The 26,509-nt window shown below is 44.1% G+C and overlaps 1 protein-coding gene across 6 annotated transcripts in view; it reads right to left on the reverse strand.

Annotated features, from left to right (window-relative positions):
• The window catches only part of ZNF382 (zinc finger protein 382), a 69,825-nt gene extending 47,790 nt beyond the window's left edge, over nucleotides 1-22,035 (reverse strand). For 2 of the 6 annotated variants that reach the window (XM_080644790.1, XM_080644787.1), the window contains exons 1-4: nucleotides 21,783-21,991; nucleotides 19,513-19,585; nucleotides 18,476-18,602; nucleotides 15,382-15,477 (exon numbers count right to left, since the gene is read on the reverse strand). In XM_080644790.1, the coding sequence (XP_080500916.1) occupies nucleotides 15,382-15,477; nucleotides 18,476-18,602; nucleotides 19,513-19,521 (232 nt within the window). In that variant the 5' untranslated portion in view covers nucleotides 19,522-19,585; nucleotides 21,783-21,991. Of the gene's footprint in view, nucleotides 1-15,381; nucleotides 15,478-18,475; nucleotides 18,603-19,512; nucleotides 19,586-21,276; nucleotides 21,716-21,782 lie in introns of those variants that run through there. The other 4 variants (XM_080644791.1, XM_080644792.1, XM_080644788.1 and 1 more) reach the window with 4 other exon arrangements.
• Between the last annotated feature and the right edge of the window lie 4,474 nt (nucleotides 22,036-26,509).

Consider the following 26,509-nt stretch of genomic DNA (forward strand, 5'->3'; position numbering starts at 1 on the left):
TGACTTTCATGAAACATTTAAGGAAACAATAGTACCAATCTTACAAAAATTCTGTAAGAAAACAGATGAAGATGAAATATCCCATTTGTTTGATATGGCTGACAACAATTCTGATAAAAACTTTTCAAGGACATTTCAATAAAACTACAGACTGCTTTCTTTGGTAAAATTATGCATAGCTTGGCTCAGTGGCTGAGCATCAACCTATGAACCAGGAGGTCACGGTTTGATTCCCAGTCAGAGCACATCCCCAGGTTGCTGGCTCGGTTCCCTGTGTGGGGCATGCAGGAGGCAGCCAATCAATGATTCTCTCTTATCACTGATGTTTCTATCTCTCTCTCCCTCTCCCTTCCTCTCTGAAATCAATAAAAATATTTTAAAAAATCACCCATAATAGCTTACTAAAATATTAGCAAACCAATTTCAGCAATCTGATGTGCTTTGTTAAACTGGCGTTCAAATCAGGAGTCTGAAGTTGATTTAAAATTCAAATTAATCAATGAGATACATACAGTAACAGATTTAAAAAGAAATATAATATGGTCATTTTAACAGATACAGAAAGAGTATATGTTAATATTAACACTCATTCATAAAAAAACTGTCGGGAAACTCGGAAAAGGAGAGAACTTCCAGAATCTAATTAAGAGCACTTATAGAGACCCAAGATGTTGGAAGAGTAGGTGGAAGCTACACAACTCCTCCAAGGAACAAACTGGAAATACAACCAAATTATAAAACAATCGTCCTGAATAACCAACTAAAAACTAGCTAGAGATGAGTCTTATAATGAAAGATCTACATAAGAAACCATATTGAGATTGATAGGAAGGGTGGAGAAGCAAAAAGGGCTGGTCCTGTTACCATGGCTGGCAGCTGAAGATCCAGAGGGATATCTAACTTGCAGGAGTTTCCACCTGAGAAGCTGGGGTCTCAATCTAAAGCCATATGCTTCAACCAAGAGCATTAGAACCTGGAAGAGGTGGCCATTTTACATCAGTCTTTGAAAAGCAGAGGGGTTTCTGTCCAGCAGAAAGAGATGGGAGTCCACTAAAGACAATGGTATCCTCTTAAAGGGCCAACACAAAATTTTGTTCACAGCCACTTACCCTGGGCTCTGGTGGAGGGAGGACAGAGTGGACAAGAGTCACATGAGGAGAGACTGAGGTTCGTGGCTCTAAGGAGAAAGCCGAAGGGAAAGCTCCAAAGATCCTTGTGCTGAGTCATTCTCTCATACTGCAGATGCCATCTACCTTGGGTGGACTACTTCTCTCTTTGCAGCATCAGCCTGGTTGAAAGCAATAGCCCCACTCTAGATTCCCTCTCACCATACCCTGTGGAGCTTATACCCTGCTGATGAGTACAGCAGAAGCTCTTTCAGTGATGAGCCTAACAGGCAGGCAGAAACCAGCAGAGGCAGATCTCAGGGTGCCTTGGGACTTTTGCTAACCTGCCCTCAGGCCTGATGTTGATAATAGCTGGCCTTAGTGTGCAGCTTGGTCTTTCCCACATGCACTCAGGACCGGAAGAGACAACCACAAACTGTGGATCACTTGTAGCTCTAAACAGGTTTCTGAGAGCAGTCATAGGCAGTGTCATATATTAGCCTGCACCACAGTCCCCTGCAAGAGACCCAGAACCAACAACCCAGTGGCCAGTTTCAGGCAACACCAGAGAAGGATCCAATAAGCTTCACAAGCAGAATATCCAAAGGGAGATCTTGGAGGGCACCAAAACCTGCTAAGATGAAGTCTGCTTCATTTGGTCAGCATCTGCACAGCAGCTTGCATGCCTTGGTCAGGGCTGAGTCTCAACCCCACTAACAAATAGGCTAATAGCCATCAAGACTCAATTAAAACTGAAGGATCCACATAACTCACACAAGGGACATTCCTGAAGCACTCAGATCAGGTGATCAAGGAGACTGAACCAGTGGATCCCACAAGATACCTATTACATAAGGTCATTCCATGAAGACTGGGAATTGTAGCAGATCTATCTAATACATATAACAAATGAAAAGAGGCAACCAAAATGGGGAGACAAAGAAACAGGCCCCAAATGACAGAACAGGGGAAATCTTCATAAAAAAAATAGCTAAATGAAATAAAGGTAAGCAATTTATCAGATATAGAATTCAAAGTAATGAATATAAGGATGCTCAATAGCATGAGCAGGGACATAGAAACCATAAAAAAAGAACAGTCAGAAATGAAGAATACAATATCTGAAATAAAGAATTACTGGAAAAAATGAACAGTAGGCTAGATGAAGCAGAGGACTGAATCAACAATTGGGAAGACAAGGTAGAATAAAGCAACTAATCAGACCAGCAAAAAAGAAAAAAAAATTTGAGAAACAGTATTTGGGTCCCTGCTGCAGACACCACTCCAGACATACAGTGAGGCAAATGTCAGAGGGACCTCAAGCACATCCCCCCCACGCTCCCCCTTCCCCCACCCACTGCAGACACCATCCCAGACCACCAAGTGAGGCAAAAGCCAGTGGGAACTCAAGCACCTGTAGATGACACCTGTGGGACCAGCTCCATGGGGAAAGGAAATACAGCTCAGAACAGGGACAATCAAGGTATGAGACTCAAGGCAGACCCAGCCTCTGTGCTAAGAAGTTTCCAACCACTGAACTACTAAGGGTGCTTCAACCTCTCAGACATAAATCAGGTTACCCAAGTTCAGAAAGGGACAGTGATTCACATTCACCTGCATTAAAGAAGCTCCTAGGAGATCCAAGACAGACACACCAAGGGTCCAGATTCAACAACATCAGAGAAAATCCAGTGAACCCCACAAATAGGGACCCAAAGCACATGTATAACAGCTGAAAAAAATGACATTGGGATTGAACCTCTCTGCTTCCAGTCAAGATGGCAGAGTAAGACAATGCTGTGCTTGCCTCCTCCCATGACCACACATCAAAATTACAACTAAATTATGTATTAACCATCACTGAGAATCACTTGAAGTCTAGCTGAACGGAAGTTTTATAACTAGGGATATACAGAAGTCATGTGGAGACTGGCAGGATGGGCAGAGATGCATAATGGGCCGGTGCCTCACCCATGTCTGATGATTAAAAATTGGGAGGGATATCTCAACTGCAGAAAAAAAAATCTCCAGAAAAAGAACTAAACAAAATGGGAGACAAGCAATCTACCAGATACAGAGTTCAAAACACTGGTTATGGGATGCTCAACGAATCTCAGTGAGAAATTCAATAAAGAGACAGGAAATATAAAAATGTAGATAGAAAATATAAAAAGGAACCAGTCAGAAATGAAAAATACAATAACTGAAATGAAGACTATATTAGAGGAAGTGAACAGATTAGATCAGGGGTGGGCAAACTTTTTGACTCGAGGGCCACAATGGGTTCTTAAACTGGACCGAAGGGCCGGAACAAAAGCATGGATGGAGTGTTTGTGTGAACTAATATAAATTCAAAGTAAAGGAGCAGAGGGGAGAGCAAGAGAACCCTTCGCTCTTTCGGCTCCGCGGGCCAGATAGAACAGCCGAACAGGCCGGATCCAGCCCGCGGGCCGTAGTTTGCCCATGGCTGGATTAGGTTAAGCAGAGGATCAGATCAGCAATTTAAAAAATGAGGTAGAGACGACCAAGATGGCAGCATAGGTAAACACCTGAACTTGCTGCCGTGCACAACCGCATTAAAACTACAACTAAAAGACAAAATGAATATCATCCAGAACCATGGGAAGGGTGGCTGAGTGGAAATTCTACAAGTAGAAGGAAGAGAAAAGCGCATTGAGTCTGGAAGGAGGTGCAGAGGTGTGGAAGTGTGGAGGTATGGAGGTGCTCGCGAAAGGGGCTGGCAACTGGGTACGCAGTTGTCTTTTTCAATCAGGAGGGAGATACAAGCTCTTGAGTGCTCTGAACTCCAGTTCTGGGCAAGACTCTGGGGACCCAGACTCATACGGAGAGAAACTGGACTGTCTGGCATCAGGCGGAACATGAGGGTGACTTTCTCTCAGAGGTGCTTGCAGCGATCACTGTTCCAGCACGGTGCCGTGGGACACAGAGACCTGGGGACAGCCATTGCTATTTGCTCCACCCTGGTGATTCCCTGAGACCCTGCCCCACCCAATTTACAACCCCACCAAAGCTGTGCTCAGAGGCTTTTGCATATGAATGGCCTGGCCTTTTGCAATCTAAAACCTAACAAACTGCAGCTGGGTCAGAGAGCCTCAGAGCTTCCAAAAGAAGGACCAAGGCTCGACAACAGCTTGCATTGCTTCACAGCTGAGCCTCATCTGGGCACCTCCAAACCCCAAACAAAGAGGAGGCATCTGCAGATCTCTCTGTAGCTCCTGCTGGGTGGCCTCAGGCAGTAGCTGTCTTTGCACCTCCTTAGAGATCCAAGAGCCAGTGTACCCAGTGGTCAGAGTGAGACCATCCAGATTACAACTTTTCACATCCATAAGAGACACACTCAGGGGGGCAGACTCAGTGAGTGCCAAAGCCCCACGGAAGCAAGTTCTGCCCCATAGGGTGTCTCCAGCACAGAAGTTCTCCCATTGTAGACACAACTGGTCCTCACAGCCAATAGGCCTGAAGGTCATTTCCTCCCAGTAATACCAACAGCAATCAAGGCTTAACTACAACAAGACTGTGCACACAGCCCACAAAGGTGTGCACCAGTGTCCACATCAGGTAATTAGGGAGGCTAAGCCACTGCGCCCTATAGGACACCTAGCACACAAAGCCACTCTATCAACACAGGGAAGCAGCCAAAATGTGGAAACAAAGAAACAGGTCACAAATGAAAGAAATGGAGGAAAGCAAACGACTGGATATAGAGTTCAAAACCACGGTTATAAGGTTTTTCAAGAATATTCTAGAAACCTCTGAGAAATATAGTGATACCCTCAAGAACATGAAAGAGGACCAATTAGAAATTAAGCATACACTTACTGAAATAAAGAATAATATACAGAGATCTAACAGCAGACTAGAGGATCCCAAGAATCAAGTCAAAGATTTGAAATAAAAAGAAGCAAAAAACACCCAACCGGAAAAGAAAAAAGAATCCAAAAATATGAAGATAGTTCAAGAAGCCTCTGGGACAACTTCAAGTGTACCAACATTCGAATTATAGGGGTGCCAGAAGAAGAGAGAGAGCAAGATATTGAAAACCTATTTAAAGAAATAATGACAGAAAACTTCCCCAACCTGGTGAAAGAAACAGACTTACAAGTCCAGGAAGTGCAGAGAACCCCAAACAAGAGGAAACCAAAGAGGCCTACACCAAGACACATCATAATTAAAATGCCAAGGGCAAAAGACAAAGAGAGAATATTAAAGCAGCAAGAGAAAAACAGTTAGTTACCTACAAGGGAGTACCCATACGACTGTCAGCTGATTTCTCAACAGAAACTATGCAGGCCAGATGGGAGTGGCAAGAAATATTCAAAGTGATGAATAGCAAGAACCTACAATCAAGATTACTCTACCCAGCAAAGCTATCATTTAGAATTGAAGGTCAGATAAAGAGCTTCACAGACAAGAAAAAGCTAAAGGAGTTCATCACCACCAAACCAGTATTATATTAAATGCTGAAGGGTATTCTTTAAGAAGAGGAAGAAGAAAAAAAAGGTAAAGATAAAAATTATGAACAACAAAGTGACAACAAATACATATCTATCAACAAGTGAATCTAAAAATCAAGTGAATAAAAAATCTGACGAACAGAATAAACTGGTGAATAGAATAGAATCATGGGCATAGAAAGGAATTGGACTGACAATTCTCAGGGGGGAAGCGGGTGTGGAGGGTGCGGGGAGAGACTGGACAAAAATCGTACACCTATGGACGAGGACAGTGCCGGGGAGCAGAGTAAGGGCAGGGGATGGGGTGGGAACCGGGAGGAGGGGAGCTATGGGGGGAAAATGAGGAACAACTGTAATAATCTGAACAATAAAGATTTATTTAAAAAATAAATAAATAAGAGTGAAAAAAAATGAGGTATCAGAAAACACCCAATCAAAACAAGAAGAAAAGAAAATTAAGCAAAATGAGGATAAAGGGCTTCTGGGGCAACATCAAGCAAAAAAACATTCACATCATAGGAGTACCAGAAGGAGGAGAGAGAGAGCAAGGGGTGGAAAAATTGTTTGAAGAAATAATTATGGAAAACTTCCATAACCTGGTGAAGGAAATAGATATACAAGGCCAGGAAGCACAGGGAGTCCCAAACAAGATGAACCCAAAGAGGCCCACATTAAGACACATCATAATTTAAACACCAAAGTTTAAAGACAAAGAGAGAATCTTAAAAGCAGCAAGAGAAAAGAAGTTAGTAACCAACAAGGCTGCTTACATAAGACTGTCAGTTGATTTCTCAAGAGAAGCTTTGGAGGCCAGCAGCAATTGGCAAAAAATATTCAGTGATGAAAAGCCTACAACCAAGATTACTCTACCCAGCAAAGCTATCATTTAGAATCAAAGATAAAGAATTCCACAGAGAAGAAAAAGCTAAAGGAGTTCACCACCACCAAACAAGTATAAGAAATGTTAAGGGGACTTCTTTAAGAAGAAGGAAGAAAACTAAAAAATATGAATAATAAAATGGCAATAATTACATACCTATCAATAATCACTTTAAATGTAAATGACACAGGGTGGCTTAATTGATAAGAAAACAAGAACCTTAAATATGTTGCCTTATAAGATATTTACCTGAGATCGAAAGACACACAGACTGAAAGTAAAGGGATGGAAAAAGATATTTAAAGAAAATGGAAATGAGAAGAAAAAGCTGGAGTAGCAATACTTACACCAGACAAAATAGACTTTAAAACAAAGGCTATATCCAGCAATTCCACTTCTGGGTATTTCTTCCAAGAAATACAAAATATTAATTTAAAAAGACATGTGCATCCATATGTTCACTGCAGCATTATTTACAATAGCCAATATATGGAAGCAAGTGTCCATCAATAGATAAATGTATTAAAAAGAAGTGCTACATATATTTAATGAAATATTACTCGGCCATATAAAAGAATAAAATCTTGCCATCTGGAATAATATGGATGGACCTAGAGGGTATTATACTATGTGAAATAAGTCAGAAAGAGAAAAGACAAACACCAAATGATTTACTACTATATGTAGATTTTTAAAAACAAAGGAATAAACAAAACAGACTTATAGGCACAGAGAACAGACTGATGGTTGCCAGAGAGGGGAGGTGGTGGATGGGTGAAAAAGGGGAAGGGATTAAGATGTAATCTTCTATCTTTCTCTCCCTCTCCTTTCCTCTCTGACAACAATGAAAATATATTTAAATAAAAAGAAGTACAGCCCTAGCCAGTTTGGCTCAATGGATAGAGCATTGGCCTGTGGACCCAAGGGTACCAAGTTCAATTCTAGAAAAGAGCATGTACCGTGGTTGCAGGCTTCTCCCTGGCCCAGACCCTAGTCAGGGTGCATGCAGCAGGCAACCAATTGATGTGTTTCTCTCACATGGATGTTTCTCTCTGTCTTTCCCTCTGTCTTCCACTCTCTCTCTAAAAAAAAAAAAAAAAAAAAAAAGATAAATGGAAAAATATCCTCAGTGAGGATATTTTGATGAACAAAAAATAATTTAAAAAAAAGTGCAAATTGGTAGTTACAAAATAGTCATGGGGATATACAGTACAACATAGGAAATGTAAATAATCCTATATAATAAAAGGCTAATATGCAAATCGACCAAATGGCAAATGACTGGTTGCTATGACATGCACTGACCACCAGGGGGAAGACGCTCAACACAGGAGCTGCCCCATGGTGGTCAGTGTGCTCAGCCAGAAGCTGGGCTCACAGATGGTGAGTGCAGCAGTGGTGGCGGGAGTCTATCCCGCCTCTGCGGCAGCGCTATGGATGTCCGAATGCCAGCTTAGTCCTGCTCAGTTCCAAGGGCTCCAGGACTGTGAGAGGGCGCAGGCCCAGCTGAGGCATTCCCCCACCCCATGAGTGCACGAATTTCATGCACTAGGCCTCTAGTACTGTAATAACTATGTATAGTGTCAGATGGGTACTAAATTTATTGGGAAGTTTGTTTTGCAAGTTATATAAATGTTTAATCACTATGTTGCACACCTGAAACTAATGTAATGTTGAATGTCAACTGTAACTTAAAAATAAAAGATTAAGTAATACAAATAAATAATATTTTTATTTTAAAAATAAGTAATATTATAATCCTACTAGAGGCCCAGTGCATGAAATTTGTGCACGGGGGGGAGGGGTGTCCCTCAGTCCAGCCTGCACCTTCTCCAATTGGGGACCTCTTGGGGGTATCCGACTGCTGGTTTAGACATGAGCCCTAAACCAGCAGTCGGACATCCCTCTCACAATCTGAGACTGCTGGCTCCTAACCGCTCACCTGCCTGCCTGCCTGATTGCCCCTAACCACTCTGCATGCCTGCCTGCCTGATCGCCCCTAACTGCCTCTGTCTTGGCCCCCACCACCATGGCTTTGTCCAAAAGGAAGGTGGACTCGAAGATAGTCGGTCAACCCAGTCTAATTAGCATATTACCCTTTTATTAGTATAGATATAATAAAGATGTATATGCAAATTGACCCTCATACCTTCACGTCACAAGAGGGCCACCTCCACGTTGTCACAAGATGGCCGTCCCCATGTCATCACAAGATGGCCACCCCTATGTCATCACAAGATGGCCGCCCCCACATAATCACAAGATGGCCGTTTCCACATTGTCACAAGATGGCCACCACAAAGATGGCCACCCCCCATGTCATCACAAGATGGCCACCACAAGATGGTTGCCCCCATATCATCACAATATGGCTGCCCCACATCAACACAAGATGGCCACCACAAGATGGCCGCCCACACATTGTCACAAGATGGCTGGCAGGGGAGGGCAGTTTGGGGCAATCAGGTCTGCAGGGAGGGCAGTTGGGGGGGACCAGGCCTGCAGGGGAGGGCAGTTGGGGGCAATTGGGCCAGCAGGGGAGCAGTTAGGTGTCAATCAGGCTGGCAGGGGAGTAGTTAGGAGGCTACCAGGCTGGCAGGCAGAGTGGTTAGGGGCAATCAGGCAGCAGGCAGGTGAGCGGTTAGGAGCCAGCAGTCCCGAATTGTGAGAGGGTGCAGGCTGGTCTGAGGGACACCCCCAGTGCATGAATTTCGTGCACCGGGCCTCTAGTCTATATATATAAAAAGCCAGCGACCTTAACGCCATAACAACCATAATGACCAGTTGCTATGATGCCCCCGGTGGCCAGAGAACTGGCCCGATCAGGTACATATGTCTCTTTTTTTCCCCATTGACCCAAGAGCTCTCTATGTGGTTCGCTGAGGCTGTTCCCTGGCCAGCATTGCAGCTTTACTTATTCCTCTGCTCAAGCCTGCTCTTTTCCCATTCTTTCCAGTTACTATTCTAAAAGTATCCTTTAATAAGTACTGCCCACTACTGAACTCTCCCACCCTGATCAGGGGCGGGGCCAGCCAGCAAAATGCCCCGCCCCATTCCCCCTGACCAGCCCCACCCCCGATTGGCTTGACCCACTACCACAGGACCACAGCCCCTTCCCCAGCCACCCCGCCCCTGATTGCTCCCCCACCCTAACAGGGGGCAGGGCTGGCCAGCCTACCTCCCACAGCCCCTCCCGCCGGCCGACCCCCCCACTTATAGGCCCCCACCACACTGATCGGCCTGCAGTCTCTCCCCCTGGCCAGCCCCGCCCCTGATGGCCCCCCCCAGCCTGATCAGGGGCAGGGCCGGCTGGCCAACCACCCATGGCTCCTTCCCCAGGCTTCTGGCCCCTTATTGGCACCCCCCACCCCATTCGGGGGTGGGGCCAGCTCACCGCCCACAGCACCTCCCCATGGACAGCCACACCCCAATTGTCACCCCAACCCCAACTGAAGCAGAGCCCGCCAGCCAATTGTCCGCAGCCCCTCCCCCCAGCTGGCCCAGCCCTGATTGCCCCGATTGGGGCCGGGCCGCCGAACCCCACCCATGCATGAATTTATGCACTAGGCCTCTGGTAACTTTATATTATGTCAAATGGGTACTAGACTTATCAGGTTGATTCCTTTGCACCTTACATAAATGTCTAACCTTGTACACCTGAAATGAATATAATATTGTTTGTCAACTGTAATTGAAAAATAAACAATAAATAAAAAAATTTAAAAAATATTAAAAGCTTTGAGATAAACTTAATGAAAGATACAAAAGACTAATACACTAAAAATAATAAACCACTGTACAAGAATTAGAGAATTAACACAAATGGAAAGGTATAATCATGGACTGAAAGACAATATTGCTATAATGTTAGTTTTCACCAATAAAAATCTCAGCACACTTATTTAAAGGAATCTAGAAATTGATTTTAAAATGTATTTTAAAAAGAAAATGACCTAGAATAGCCAAAACAGTTTTTAAAAAGAAGAAAGTTAGAGGACTTATGCTGACTTCAAGACTTATTATAGCTTGGCTGGTGTGGCTCAATGGTTGAGTGCCAACCCATGAACCAGGAAGTCATGGTTCAATTCCTGGTCAGGGCACATGCCCAGGTTTCAGGCTCTATTCCCAGTAGGGGGCATGCAGGAGGCAGCTGATTAATGATTCTCTCTCATCATTGATGTTTCTATTTCTCTCTCCCTCTCCCTTCCTCTCTGAAATCATGAAAAACATATTTTTAACAAAGACGTATCATTATGCTAAAATAATCAAAGACCACATGGCAATGGCAATAGGATTTAAAACATATCAAAGGAAAGAATAGTCTAAAAATAGACTGACACAATCGTATACAATACAGAGGGAATATGCAAATTGACCATCACTCCGCCACAAAGATGATGGCGCCCACAGCCGAGGTGGGTGTTTCCATAATGCAAGATGGCTACGCCCACAGTGGAAGTGGGGGTTTCTGTAATACAAGATGGCTGCAACCACAGCGGAGGCCGAGTTCCCTAATGAACCTTAATGAGCAATCAGCAGGGACCTGAGGCTGAATCCCACCCTCGCCCCCATGGGGCTTGACAGGGGACCTCCAGCCACACCCCCCACCCTGGCACCAGGCCGGGGGACCTCAGGCCGCACCCCCCACCTGGCAGGGCTTGACGGGGGATCTCAGGCTGTGCCCCCCACCCCAGCGCCAGGCCAAGAGACCTCAGGCTGTGCCTCCACCCGGCAGGGCTTGACAGGGGACCTCAGGCCATGCCCCCCGCCTGGTGGGGCTTGACAGGGGACCTCAGGCCACATCCCCCACCCGGCAGGGCTTGATGGGGGACCTCATGGCTCGGCCCCCGCCCTGGCACTGGGCCAGGGGACCTGAGGCTGCGCTCCCTGCCCCAGTGGGACTTGACAGAAAACCTCAAGGTGTGCCCCCCAACCCAGTGCAGGGCCAGGGGACCTCAGGTCACACCTCCCACCCAGCGGGGCTTGACAGGGGAACCTGAAGCGGCACCCCCCTCCTGGTGGGGCTTGACGGGGGACCTGAGGCTGCACCCTCCACCTGGCGGGGCTTGACGGGGGACCACAAGGTGTACCCCCCACCCCAGTGGTGGCCGGGGGACCTCAGGCTGTTCCCCTTGCTCTGGGCCGGGGGACCTCAGGCCGCGCCCCCACCCAGTGGGGCTTGACAGGGGACCTCAGGCTGCGCCCCCCTCCTGGTGGGGCTTGACGGGGGACCTCAGGTCATGCCCCCCGCTCGGCAGGGCTTAACAGGGGATCTCAAGCCACATCCCCCACCAGGCAGGGATTGACGGGGGAACCTCATGGCGCGGCACCCGCCCCGGCCCGGGCTGGGGGACCTCATGCAGCACCCTCTGCCCTGGCGCTGGGCCAGGGGACCTGAGGCTGTGCCCCCTGCCTGGCGGGGCTTGACAAGGGTGGGACCAGCTGGGTCTGGATCTAGCCCTTTGCGGGGGAGGTGGCCAGGTCTGGGTCTTGCGCGATTTTGAGGCACATGTGGGTGGGCAGGGACTTGACTCTGGGTCCCGTGGTGCGCCCCAGACTCTGACAGGAGGAAGATTTTCATATACATTTTACTAATTTTCTTTCATCTCTGACACTTCTATTATAGAGAAAGGGCAAACAGCAATTCTATATCCTATATAATAAAAGGCTAATATGCAAATAGACCGAACAGTGGAACAACCAGAACAACCGAACAACCGGTCGCTATGATGTATGCTGACCACCAAGGGGCATGTGTGGAACATGGTGGGCATTGGCTGCAGCGGGATGGTGGAGCAGGTGAGTGGGGGTGCCAGACCAAGGCGGGGCACTGGTCGCTGTCATCAGGGTGAGCCTCTGGTGATTAATGAAATTTCTTTGCTCCTACATGCCGTGATCCCACCTGGCGCTCGCAACTGCTGCTGGCGCCGGCCCCACTCGCACCTGAAGCCGGTCCCGATCACTCAGCGCCATCAGTGGGTGTGAGCAGCGGCTGCTGGCCCCCATCGCCCCTGAGGGCTTCTCCACCTCCCCCTGCTCCCGAGGGGCAATCAGGATAGCAGCCATTGCTTGCACCCACTGACGGCACCAGCCCCGCTTGCATCCACTGCTGGTGCCAGCCCCAATCGCTCCACTCTGTCAGCGGGTGCGAATGGGGCCAGCACTTTCAGCATGTGGGAGCGGAGGCAGTTGAAGCGGGGATGCTGGCAGACAGGGAACCAGAGCTATGCAGGAGGGGCTGGGCAGGGGTGCGGTGGATGAGCCAAGACCTGCCTCTGTGCCTACCACAGCCTCGCGGCCCATAGTTCCTTTCAAGGTGCACGGATTTGTGCACTGGGCCCTAGTATTAAAATATTTCCTCTAATTAATCCCCTTTTAATGTGCACAAATTTCGTGCACTGGGCCACTAGTTTATGATCAACAGAGCAATTTCATTCAACAAGTGATGAGACAAATTGATATCCATATGAAAGAAAACAGACTATCTACCCTTACTTTACATTATAACATGAGATGGGCCACAGAACTAACATTTCTAGAAGAAAATACAGAGAACTATCTTCACAACCCTGGAGAAGGCAAATATTTGTTTGATAGGTCAAAGAAATAATTATAAATGAAAGAATAATAAACTGGACTTCTTCAAAGTTAAAAACTTATGCTCATTGAAAGGCACCATTAAAATGAATAGGCAAGCTTCAGACTAGAGGAATTTTTGCAACACCTATAACAAACAAAAGACTTCTATCCAGACTACATAAAAAATTCCTCTTACTCAAGGGAAAAATATATTAACCAATAAGAAGTGGGTAAAACATTTAAATAGGCACCTCTGAAGAAAATATAAAAAGTACTTGAAAAGGTTTCAATATAAACTAAAACTGCAAAAATATACTTCCATACCTTTCAGAATGACCAAAATGAAAATATTGATAACAATCAAAATTCTCATATATTGCTGGTAAAAGTTTAAAATGGTGTAGTAACTTAAAAACTGACTGTTTCTTAAAAAAGTGAAATTTATACTGCCTTTTGAATGAGCAATATCAACTGCAAGGTTTCTACTGAGAAGCACATACATGTCCATAGAAGTGCATTAGAATATGTTCATAGTAGTTTATTCACAATAGCCCCAAACTGGAACATTTCAAATGTCTATTATTAGGAAAGGCATAAATAAACTGGTGAATTCATATAATTGAATACTATTTTACTATTAAAATAAAATACTTATAAATGCAAAAACATGTATAAATCTCTCAGACATTAAGCAGAGTGAAAGAAAGTATACATGAAAAAGGTCTAAAATAGACAAAACTAACTTATGCTGGTAGAAATCACAACTGTGATTGTCCTAGTGGGAGGGACTAACTTGGAAGAGGCTTGACGGAACTTAATAGGTTAATGGAAGTGTCCTTTATTTTGACTGGGGCGTGAGATACATAGCTTTTATTTCTGTCAGAACTCAAAGAGCTTTACACTTACGATCTCTATGTACTTTATATCTACAAAACATGAATTCTTGGTAAGGTAATGGCAACTAATATCTCTATGCACTAAGGCAACAAAGAAAGCACTTACATGGGGGATGATATTCAAACTAAATTTAGACTATAGAGCTATGGAAGTCAATCATGAATAGGCTCTTCAAAGATCTCAAGCCTTTAGTAAGATGGCTACTATAATAGATGTTGGTGAAGATGTGGAGAAACTGGAACCCTTATACATTGCTGGTGGGAATGTTTAGTTGTGCAGCCACTATGCAAAACAGCATTGCAGTTCCTCAAAAAATTAAACAGAATTACTGTATAATCCAGAAATTCTACTTCTGGTTATATATTCAAGAGAACTGAAAACAGTGACTCAAATAGATATGTGTACACCCATGTTTGTAGCAGTATTATTCACAGAAGCCAAAAGGTGGAAGCCATCCAAATGAGCACTGACAGATGAATGGATAAACAAATTGTGGTATGTACATACAAAGGAATGTTATTCAGCCTTCAAAAGGAAGGACATACATATTACAACATGGGTGAACCCTGAGGACATTATCTATACTAATAATAATCTATACTAATAAAAAGGGTACTATGCTAATTAGACCAGGTCGACCAGCCATCTTCTGGACATCTGACTTCCTTCCAGACAAAGCCATGGTGGTGGGGGCCAAGGCAGAGGTAGTTAGGGGCCATGAGGCAGCAGGGGAGAGCAGTAAGGGGCGAGATCAAGCTGGCAGGGGGTTAGGGACGACCAGGCCAGCAGGGAAGGGCAGTTGTGGGCAACCAGGCCAGCAGGGGAGGGCCGTTGGGTGCGACCAGGCTGGCAGGGGAGGGCAGTTGGGGGCATTAGGCAGGCAGGCAAGTGAGTGGTTAGGAACCAGTGTTCCTGGATTGTGAGAGGGATGTCTGACTGCTGGTTTAGGCCCAATCCCAATTGGGCCTAAACCGGCAGTCGGACATCCCCCGAGGGGTCCCGGATTGGAGAGGGTGCAGGCCAGGCTGAGGGACACCTCCCCCCCAACCCGTGCACAAATTTCATGCACTGAGCCTCTAGTGTTAAATTAAATAAGTCAGTCACAAAAAAGGACAAATATCATATGATTCCTCTTATATGAAATACCTACAAGTAGTCAGATCCACAGAGATAGAAAGTAAAATGATGGTTGTCAGGGCCAAAGGGGAGGGAGAAATGGGAGTTATTGTTTAATGAGTACAGAGTTTCCGTTCTGCAAGATGAAAATATTTCTGGAGATAGATGGTAGTAATAATTGCACTAATGCCACTGAACTCTATGCTTAAAAATAGTTAAGATGGTAAACTTTATGTATTTTACCACAATTAAAAAACATATATATCTCTAAAAACCATTTAAAGGTGTCAATACCTGAGTTCACTGGTCTTTATCTGTACAGACTCACCTAAATAACTCTGACTTGAAAAAATTCTCTCTGTTGTCCATAGTTCTTTTCCTTCTTCCAACTTGCAGATCATATCAGGTTTAGTCATGTGAAACCCTGATAATAAAAAAATGAGACTTATTTCCAGGCTCTTTATTCTGTTCCATTAATCTACATGTCTGTTTTTTATGCCAGTACCATGCTGTTTTGATTACTGTATCTTTGTAGCATAGTTTGATATCAGTTAGCATGATTCCTGCCTTATGATCCAGCAATTCCACTTCTGGGAATATATCCAAAGAAATCTGAAACACTAATTCAAAAGAATATATGCACCCCTATGTTCATAGCAGCATTATTTACAACCAGAGGCCAAGCGCACGAAATTTGTGCACTTGGGGAGGGTCCCTTAGCCTGGCCTGCACTCTCTTGCAGTCTGGGAGCCCTCGGGGATGTCGTCAGTCAGACATCCTTAGTGCTGCTGCAGAGGTGGGAGAGGCTCCCGCCACCGCCACTGCACTCCTTAGCCGTGAGCCCAGGTTCTGGCTGAGTGGAGCTCCCCCTGTAGGAGTGCACTGACCACAAGGGGGCAGTTCCTGCATTGAGCGTATGCCCCCTGGTGGTCAGTGCGTGTCAAAGCGACGGGTCATTCCACCATTTGGTCAATTTGCATATTAGCCTTTTATTATATAGGACTAGAGGATGCACGGGGCGGGGGGCGGGGAGGGTGTCCCTCAGCCCAGCCTGCACCCTCTCCAATCTGGGACCCCATGAGGAATGTCCGACTGCCCGTTTAGGCCCAATCCTGGTGGGATCGGGCCTAAACGGGCAGTCGGACATCCCTCTCACAATCCAGGACTGCTGGCTCCCAACTGCTCGCCTGCCTGCCTTCCTGATTGCCCCTAATCGCTTCTGCCTGCCAGCATGATCACCCCCTAACCACTCCCCTGCCAGCCTGATTGATGCCTAACTGCTCCCCTGCCAGCTTGCTTGCCCCTAACTGCCCTCCCCTGCAGGCCTGTTCACCCCTAATGCCCTCCCCTGCAGGCCTGGTCACCCCTAACTGCCCTCCCCTGCTGGCCATCTTGTGGTGGCCATCTTGTGTCCACATGGGGGCAGGATCTTTGACCACATGGGGGCAGCCATCTTGTGTGTTGGAGTGATGGTCAATCTGCATATTACTCTTTTTTTAGATAGAATAGAGGCCTGGTGCGTGGGTGGGGGCCAGCTGGTTTGCCCTGAAGGGTGTCCCAGATCAGGGTGGGGGTTCCCTTGGGGCATGGGGCAGCCTGGGTGAGGGGCCTGTGGTGCTTTGCAGGCCGGCCACACCCCCTGGCGACCCAAGTGGAGGCCCTGGTATCTGGGATTTATTTATCTTCTACAATTGAAACTTTGTAGCCTGGAGCAGAGCCAAGCCTTCTGCTCGCTCCATGGTGGCAGCCATTTCTGTTGGGATTTATTTATCTTCTATAATTGAAACTTTGTAGCCTGGAGTGGGCCGGCCAGGGTGTTTGGAAAGCTTGGCTTCCTCCATTGCCAGGGAAACCCAAGCCTCCCTTCTGCTCTCTCCGTGGCCACAGCCATCTTGGTTGAGTTAATTTGCATACTCGCTCCTGATTGGCTGGTGGGTGTGGCTTGTGGGTGTAACAGAGTGATGGTTAATTTGCATATTACTCTTTTATTAGATAGGATAGTCAAGATGTGAAAGCAGCCCAAGTGCTCATCAGTAGATGAGTGGATAAAAAAGCTGTGGTACATCTACACAATGGACTACTACTCAGCTGTAAAAAAGAAGGAAATCTTACCTTTTTGCAACAGCATGGATGGACCTGAAGAGTATTATACTAAGTGAAATAAGCCAGTCAGGAAAAGATAAGTACCATATGATTTCACTTATACACTGAGTGGCTAGATTATTTATGCATTCAGAGATAATAATAATCTGGCCACTCAGAGTGTGTGTGTGTGTGTGTGTGTGTGTGTCACACACACACACACACACACACACACACTCTGAGTGGCCAGATTATTATTGTGTGTTCAGAGATCATTTGAGAGGGTCCCTGATTAAGATCTTCAGTAATTTGATGCACTGTTACCCTTCTGTTGTCTTGTACCTGTCTTGCCACTCTCTGTTCTGCCCTAACATTGACTAGTCGCTGACGGCCACAATTCGCACGTTCAGACCCAGATTTTCAGCTGACAGTCTCGTCTTTAAACACTTTAACAACAGCTGCTCTTGAACATTTAACGAATTCAGCTGTTTTGCTGATACTCGCTCCATGGTTCCGAGCGCCAACAATCATCCCACGTTCAAAGGCTGTTAAATCGCGTTGTTTACCCATATCTTCAGAAAAAAAAAAATCACTTCTGTTGTGGTAAACGACCTGATTCCCTATTTATAATGGTCTGGTCCTCTAGCAACTTCAGCGTGAAATTATAGCTAATTATGCCTACAAATGTCAGGTGATCATAATAATCTGGCCACTTAGTGTATATGGACTCTAACAAACAAAATAAACTAACAAAATAGAAACAGACTCACAGATATGGAGAACACACTGACAACTGTCAGTGGGAAAAGGGGTTGGGGCTGGGTAAAAAAGGTGAAGGGATTAAGCAAAGAAAAACACTCAAAGACACAGATAACAGTATGGTGATTACAAGAGGGAATGTGGGATGGGAGGAGGCAGAAGAAGGTAAAGGGGAGATTAAATGGTGATGGAAGGAAACTTAACTTGGGATGGTGAACAAACAATATAAGATACAGATGATGTACTATAGAATTGTATACCTAAAACCTATATAATTGTATTAACCAGTGTGACCCCAATAAATTCAATAAATTTTTAAAAAATGAGACTTAACCTAATGTCCTTGGGCTTCAAAATAATTAAAAGAAGAGAAAGATATAGCTTCAAGGCAGCAAACAAGGTATACATTAACATCTTACCAAAGTTAACACCTTGCACCAGGCAAGTGAGAACATACCAGACTTTCTGCTAACAGAAAGGGATTCACCAACTATGTTCCCTAAAATTCAAAGTTCCATTAAGTTTCAGAAACTCTTGAAAGGAGATGCATGACACTGAAAGATTCAAGGAGTTCTCCTTACCCACAGAGATAAGGTGGTAATAGTTTTCCAACATGACATCCCTGTAGAGGGCCTTCTGATCAGTGTCCAGTTGCTCCCACTCCTCCTGGGTGAAGTCCACAGTCACATCCTTGAATGACACTGATCCCTGTAAGGGCATACTCTAGTTCATCCAAAAGTGATTGCAACTAGTGAAAACTAGATATTGCAGGCCTGGTCCCTCCCAACTGCCCTCCCCTGCTGGCCTGATAGCCCACAACTGCCCTCGCCTGCTGGTCATCTTGTGGCGGCCATCTTGTGTCCTGGAGTGATGGTCAATTTGCATATTACCTCTTTATTATATAGGCATCTATAACAGCATTGACATACTGGAAAGGTTTTCACTGGCAGGCCACAGTTTGTAGAAATTGCTGGCAGACATGGATAAAATAGGGGAATCAAAGAGGAGAAATGCAAAATCTCAGTTTTCTGATAAGCTTGCAAGTAAATCTATATCCTGAAAACTTCACAAAACAGGACATCTTATCACAAACTCATAATGCTATCCATAACTGCAAAACCTAGGTCAATGGGTATGATCAAGGTTTTTCCATGTCTGCACCTTTACTCCTCACAACTTAGATCTCAAATCCGTGTCTAGACTAGATTCATTCAAGTAATATATCCCCATTTAGATCAAGATAATACATTTCTGTTTCAGCAGTAACTTTTGTGAGAAGACAGAAATGATGATGATATACTCAATCTATGTGTGAACATTGGCTTCAACTAGAAAGTGCACTTGGGGAAGGCTTAAATTTATCTGGTTGGAATAAGAGAAACTCGGAACAGGGCTGTAACTAGGATGAGGCAGGCAAGGTAGCCATGATGTAAAATTTAGGGATGCACAGCTCTGAGAGTACTCCTTCAGTTTTGTACCTAGGCTACCCAATCTAAGCCCTACTAGAGACTAATTTCACGGAAGCCAACCCCCATATCCAGGAAATTTAGAATAGGGAAATAAATGTTCATATAACCTGAAAACAAGTTTTTCAGAAAGAGAGGAAACATCATCTCACCTGAGGCATAGCTGTGAGATTTGCAAGAAATGAACCTTCTCTTTTGAGCTCTTTTTTTGGAAAGGGAAGAGTCCTGAAAAGGCAGAGATGGGAAGATACAAGAAACCAAATGAAACCATATTTGACTTAGATTTCCCAGAATAACTCAGTTAAATCTACATCAATTTTCACTGTTTCAGCACTTGTCCACTCTGTATCCCATATAAATCTTGCTGCCTCACCAACACCAGAAACCTAATCTCTTGGTGGAGTAGAATAAATTCTGGGGAATCTGTTGTGGCTTGGAGAGGGGGAACATTCCCTCTACAGATCTACTTTCATCTTCCATAGAGGATGGGTTTATTATATATTTCCAGGTTTTTTTTTTCATGAACTTTCTACCAATTTATACCACCACCAGTAGTGCATAAGAATACCTTCTCATACCTTGATGAATGCAGCTAGCTGACAATAATTTTTCAATCTCTGCTATCAATATTATAATTCTATTATACATATTCCTATTATGAGTGAGAATAAGCTCCTTTTAATAAGTTTAAAGAAGACCCTGGCTGGGTAGCTCAGTTGGTTAGAGCGTTGTCCTGATACGCCAAGGTTGAGGGTTTGATTCCTAGTCAGGGCTCATAAAAGAATCAACCAAAATAAGTAGAACAACAAATCAATGTTTCTCTCTCTCTGTTTTTCCCTCCCCATTCCCTTCTCTCTAAAATCAATAAATAAAAATTTAAAAAAAGTTTAAAGAAGCTTTTATTTCTTTTATGTGATGGCATTTTCTTATAATATGTCTCTTTTTTTCCATGGGTTTTTACTTCCTAATTTGTTGATATTATCTTTTTAAATTTAGTAAATTAACCCTTTACCTACTTAAAGTTGCAAATACATTTTCTTAGTTATTCATATAGCTATTAAAGTGTTTTTGCTTTGTGAAGATTTTATCCAGTGTTTTGTTGTTTAGCAATACTACATAACATATAATCCATATTTTCTCTATTTATGTGAAATGCCATCTCTATCATATATTCCATATCCCTATCTGCTTGAGAATATCTGGACTTTCTATTTCTCTACTTCATCTCTTTATTGATTCATGTTTCACACTATGTAATAAGCACAGTTATTAATAATAACTATTTATTATTAATTTCCTAATAGCTAATTTAAATGTTAATAGTAAGCAACACTTTTTAGTAGTATAGGTATGGAAATAGAAAAGAAATGTAGCTTTCCACTTTATAGGCTTCTAGACAGAAAGCATAGTATTTTGCTAAGTAAAGTCAGAAGTATAGACTGATACAGTGAATATTTTAATTCACAAAATAACTATTTTAATTACTAAAACAAGATTGGCCTTGTGATTAAAAGTGTACCAAATACTCTTTATTATCTTAGAATGCCCGAAGAAGCTATTAACCTTGTCATCACTTTCACTCAGAAGCAGGAAATCTCACAGATATCAGCGTTGAAAGCACTAATTATGGAACACTTCATTTTAACACATTACTTTTAGTTCATACAGTGTTTCCCTGCAATGAATCTTACCATCTAGAAATTATAAAACTGTTACCTCTTCCTTTCCAATATTTATCTCTATTTTATTTGCTAAATAGCTATTGAGTTACAATTTTGGAGGCAGACTTAATGAATGCTACTCAGATAATCACATCTTACATACCCAACGAGACAGCGGTCATGCAGAGTTTCTCCATCACAAAAAATAACAGTGGTTTACAAACACATGCATAGTTTACAGTCAATCAAACTTACCTCAGCAAACCAGCATCCCATATATATCACAATCTCAGACAGCACATTCATTACATAATTCCAGGCAAAGTCTCAAAATCATATTGCAAATCACTTTCGCTTCTCCATCATCACCTACAGCCTCAAACACGACTCACACCTGATCTCTAAATAGACAAAGGCAGAAGAAATCCCAGGTAGAAACATTACGCCGTCCACTTTTCACACAATCCTCCCTAACTTCTCGCAAACTAGCACACACCCAATATGCAGCGGTCTGGGGCAGGAGGCCGCCTCGTTTGGTGTACACACACACACACACACACACACACACACACACACACACACAGAGCCCAGCCCTCCGGTGCGGCTTCTTCGCTGCCATGCGCTTCCTCAGAGTCAAACAGACACAATCCCCCCTCTCGGAGCTCATTCCAGGTCACACGCGATTGTCACCCTCACGGTCACGCCCACGGACCACGCCCGAGGTACCCCCCCGCCCCCCACAGATCTGAGTGTCTAGTTACCACGGGCCCAGTTCCAGCACCCTTCTCTGAATAACCAGGACCGGCTTTGACCCCGGTTTCTCCTTGGCCTCTCCGCTGGGCCGCGCTTCCCTAGTGTGACCTCCTGGCCCCGAGCTTCCCGGTCTCTCCTTCTCCAGAGCCCCCAGGACTCACACGCCTAGGACCCAAACGCATCACCCCGGCCCAGGGTTGGTCGTCTGCGCCTGCGCACTCCCGCGTGCGTCGGAGCTCCCAGGAGCCCCCGGGGCTTCCCGTCTGGAGCCCGAGATCCCAGCTGCCGCAGCGCAGGTCGGCTTGGGTCTCGGTCCGCGCTTTTCCGGCTTGGGCTACGTTTCTCACAGGCCCCTTGGGGGACCTAATGGACTTCGACCTCTGGTTCACTTCACGCCAGCCCTGCGGTCACCATGATCTGTGTGGTGAGTGGAGGGGATGCGGGGTCGGGGTTGTGGAAGGACGCAGGAGGCCCGGAGGTTTGGGGGTGCGGGTGCGGGTGCGGGTGGAGGCAGCTGGCTTCGGCCTGTGTGAATCACCTGCTGAGGAAGGTGATGGGGCGGCGGGGGGTGGGGGGGTGCATGATTATGTGGCTGTGTCAGGTTGGGATGTAATTATGAGACTGCATGTCTGTGTGTGTAAGAGAGAGCGTGTGTGTTGTGCGTGCCTGTGCGTGCCATGCCCGGGATGTCCGCGTGGTAGGGAAGCCTTGATCTGCCCTGATTAGGCTTCTGGGACCGTGAGTCGGGTGGGGTGGACCCTTCTATACAACCAGGGTTGGCTGTGACTGTGAGGTGCGTTATACGGTGACCAAGTGATGCTGTGACTGGAGACTAATCAAAATTGTCCTAATCTAGCTTTCATTACTTTTAGGAGGGTAGAGCTTCATTTTTAAAAATTCCTTATTGCTTAAAGTATTACATATAGTATTACATATGTCTCCTTTTTCCCTCCATTGACCTCTCCCCGGCCACCTCCAACCCCCAGCACATGCCTTCACCCCACTAGTGTTATGCTTACATGCATGCATACAAGTCCTTTGGTTGATCTCTAACCACCCCACCCACCTCCGCTTTCCCTCTGAGGTTGGACAGTCTATTGGATGCTTCTCTGTCTCTGGATCTATTTTTCTTCATCAGTTTATGTTGTTTATTATATTCCACAAATGAGTGAGATCATGTGGTATTTATCTTTCTCCACTGGCTTATTTCACTTAGCATAATGCTCTCCAGTTCCATCCATGTTGTTGCAAATGGTAGGAATTCCTTCTTTTTTAACACAGCATAGTATTCCATTGTGTAGATGTACCACAGTTTTTTAATCCACTCATCTGCTGATGGGCACTTAGGCTGTTTCCAAATCTTAGCTATTGTAAATTGTGCTAATATGAACATAGGAGTGCATATGTCCTTTCTAATTGGTGTTTTTGATTTCTTGGGATATATTTCTAGAAGTGGGATTACTGGGTCAAATGGAAGTTCCATTTTTTAATTTTATGAGGTAATGCCATACTGTTTTCCACAATGGCTGCACCAGTCTGCATTCCGCAAGCATTGCATGAGGGCTCCTTTTTATCCGCATCCTCTCCAGCACTTGTCCTTTGTTGATGATAGCCATTCTGACAGGTATGAGATGGTACCTCATTATTGTTTTGATTTGCATCTCTCAGATGATTAGTGACTTTGAGCATGTTTTCATACGTCTCTTGGCCTTCTGTATGTCCACTTTTGAAAAGTGTCTATTTAAGTCCTTTGCCCATTTTTTATTGGATTGTTTATCTTCCTTTTGTTAAGATGTATGAGTTCCCTGTAAATTTTGGAGATTAGGCCCTTATCTGAGATAACATTGGCAAATATATTCTCCCATATAGTGAGCTCCATTTTCATTTTATTGATGGTTTCTTTTGCTGTGCAGAAGCTTTTTAGTTTGGTGTAGTCTCATTTGTTTATTTTTTCCTTACTTTCCATTGCCCTAGGAGCTATATCGTAAAGATGTTGCTATGACATATGTCTGATATTTTGCTGCCTGTGGATTCCTCTTAGATTTTTATGGTGACTTGTCTTACATTTAAGTCCTTTATCCATTTTGAGTTAATTTTTGTGTATGGTGTAAGTTGGTGGTCTAGTTTTGTTTTCGTTTGCATGTATCTGTCCAATTTTCCCAACACCATTTATTGAAGAGACTGTCTTGACTCCATTGTATGCTCTTGCCTCCTTTGTCAAATATTAATTGAGCATAGTGGCTTGTGTCGATTTCTGGGTTCTCTGTTCTGTTCCATTGGTCAATATGTGTGTTCTTACGCCAGTACTAGGCAGCTTTGAGAACAGTGTCTTTGTAATATAGCTTGATATCTGGTATTGTGATCCCTCCTACTTTATTGTTCTTTCTCAAGATTGCTGCAGCTTTTTGGGGTCTTATTTATTTATTTATTTATTTATTGCTTAAGGTATTACAAATAGTAGTACATATGTCTCCTTTTTCCTGCCTCTCCCCCCACATTGACCTCCCCTGGGCCTCCCCTACCCCCTGGCACTTGCCCTCCTCCCAGTTTCTTGTGTCTATTGGTTATGCTTATATGCATGCATACAAGTCCTTCAGTTGATCTCTTACCCCTCCCAACCCTCCCCTCCTTCCCGCTGTAGTTTGACAGTCTGTTCTATGCTTCTTTGCCTCTATTTTTGTTCAACAGTTTGTAATGTTCTTTATTATCAATAAATGAGTGAGATCATGTAGTACTTATCTTTCACTGACTGGCTTATTTCACTCAGCATAATGCTCTCCAGTTCCATCCATGCTGTTGCAAATGGTAAGAATTCCTTTTTTAAAGCAGTGTAGTATTCCATTGTGTAGATGTACCACAATTTTCTAATCCTCTCATCTGCTAATGGGCATTTAGGCTGTTTCCAATTCTTAGCTATTGTAAATTGTGCTGCTATGAATATAGGGGTGCACATATCCTTTCTGATTGGTGTTTCTGTTTTCTTTGGATATATTCCTAGAAGTGGGATTACTGGGTCAAATGGCAGTTCCATTTTTTTAATTGTCTAAAGTTTTACATATGTCTCCTTTTCCCCCACTTGACCCCCCTACCCCCAGCCATTCCCACCCTGGGCAAAGCCCCACCACCCACCCCAGTGTCTGTGTCTATTGGTTATGCTAATATGCATGCATACAAGTCCATTGGTTGCTCTCTAACCCCCCATCCCCTACCATTTGTCTCTGGATCTATTCTTGTTCATCGAATTATGTTGATCATTATATCCCACATATGAGTGAGATCATGTGATATTTATCTTTCTCTGACTGGCTTATTTTGCTTAGTGTAATGCTCTCCAGTTCCATCCATGCTGTTGCAAATGGTAAAAGTTCCTTCTTTTTTATAGCGGCATAGTATTCCATTGTGTAGATGTACCACAATTTTCTAATCCTCTCATCTGCTAATGGGCATTTAGGCTGTTTCCAAATCTTAGCTATTGTAAATTCTGCTGCTATGAACATAGGGGTGCATATATCCTTTCTGATAGATGTTTCTAGCTTCTTGGGATATATTCCTAAAAGTGGGATCACTGGGTCAAATGGCAGTTCCATTTTTAGTTTTTTGAGGAAACTCCATGCTGTTTTCCACAGTGGCTGCACCAGTCTGCATTCCCACCAGCAGTGCACGAGAGTTTCTTTTTCTCTGCATCCTCTCCAGCACTTGTCATTTGTTGATTTGTTGATGATTGCCATTCTGACAGGTATGAGGTGGTACCTCATTGTTGTTTTGATTTACATCTCTCGGATGATTAGTGACTTTGAGCATGTTTTCTTATGTCTCTTAGCTTTCTGTATGCCCTCTTTTGAAAACTGTCTATTTAAGTCATTTGCCCATTATTTATTGGATTGTTTATCTTCCTTTTGTTAAGTTGTATGAGTTCCCTGTAAATGTTGGAGATTAAACCCTTATCAGAGACAACATTGGCAAATATGTTCTCCCATGCAGTGGGCTTTCTTGTTGTTTTGTTGATGGTTTCTTTTGCTGTGCACAAGCTTTTTATTTTGATGTAGTCCCATTTGTTTATTTTCCCTTTATTTTCCATTGCCCTAGGAGTTGTATCGGTGAAGATATTGCTATGACAAATGTCTGCTATTTTGCTGCCTATGGCTGCTTCTAAGATTTTTATGGTTTCCCATCTTACGTTAAAGTCCTTTATCCATTTTGAATTTACACTGAATGGCCAGATTATTATGATCTCTGAACGCATAATAATCTGGCCACTCAGTGTATTTGTATCTCAAATGGGTACCAAAAGTATTCTAGACTTTTGCTGGAGATCAACCACCTATTTGCCCTGAACTTTCTATCAGCCAGTGCAAAGGGGAAAACTGATCAGGTGCACGATTTATATTATCTTTGATATAAAATAAATGAGGTACTCAAGAGAAGTACACTGAGTGGACAGATTATTATGCATTCAGAGATCATAATAATCTGGCCACTCAGTGTATTTGTGTGTATGGTGTAAGTTGATGGTCTAGTTTCATTTTTTTTGCAAGTATCTGTCCAATTTTCCCAACACCATTTATTGAAGAGACTGTCTTGTCTCCATTATATGCTCTTGCCTCCTTTGTCAAATATTAATTGAGCTTACTGGCTTGTGTTGATTTCTGGGTTCGCTGTTCTGTTCCACTGGTCTTATATGTCTGTTCTTGTGCCATTACCAGGCAGTTTTGAGAACAGTGGCTTTGTAGTATAG

This window comes from Plecotus auritus (assembly GCF_963455305.1).
Source record: "Plecotus auritus genome assembly, chromosome: 10".
NCBI lineage: Eukaryota > Metazoa > Chordata > Mammalia > Chiroptera > Vespertilionidae > Plecotus > Plecotus auritus.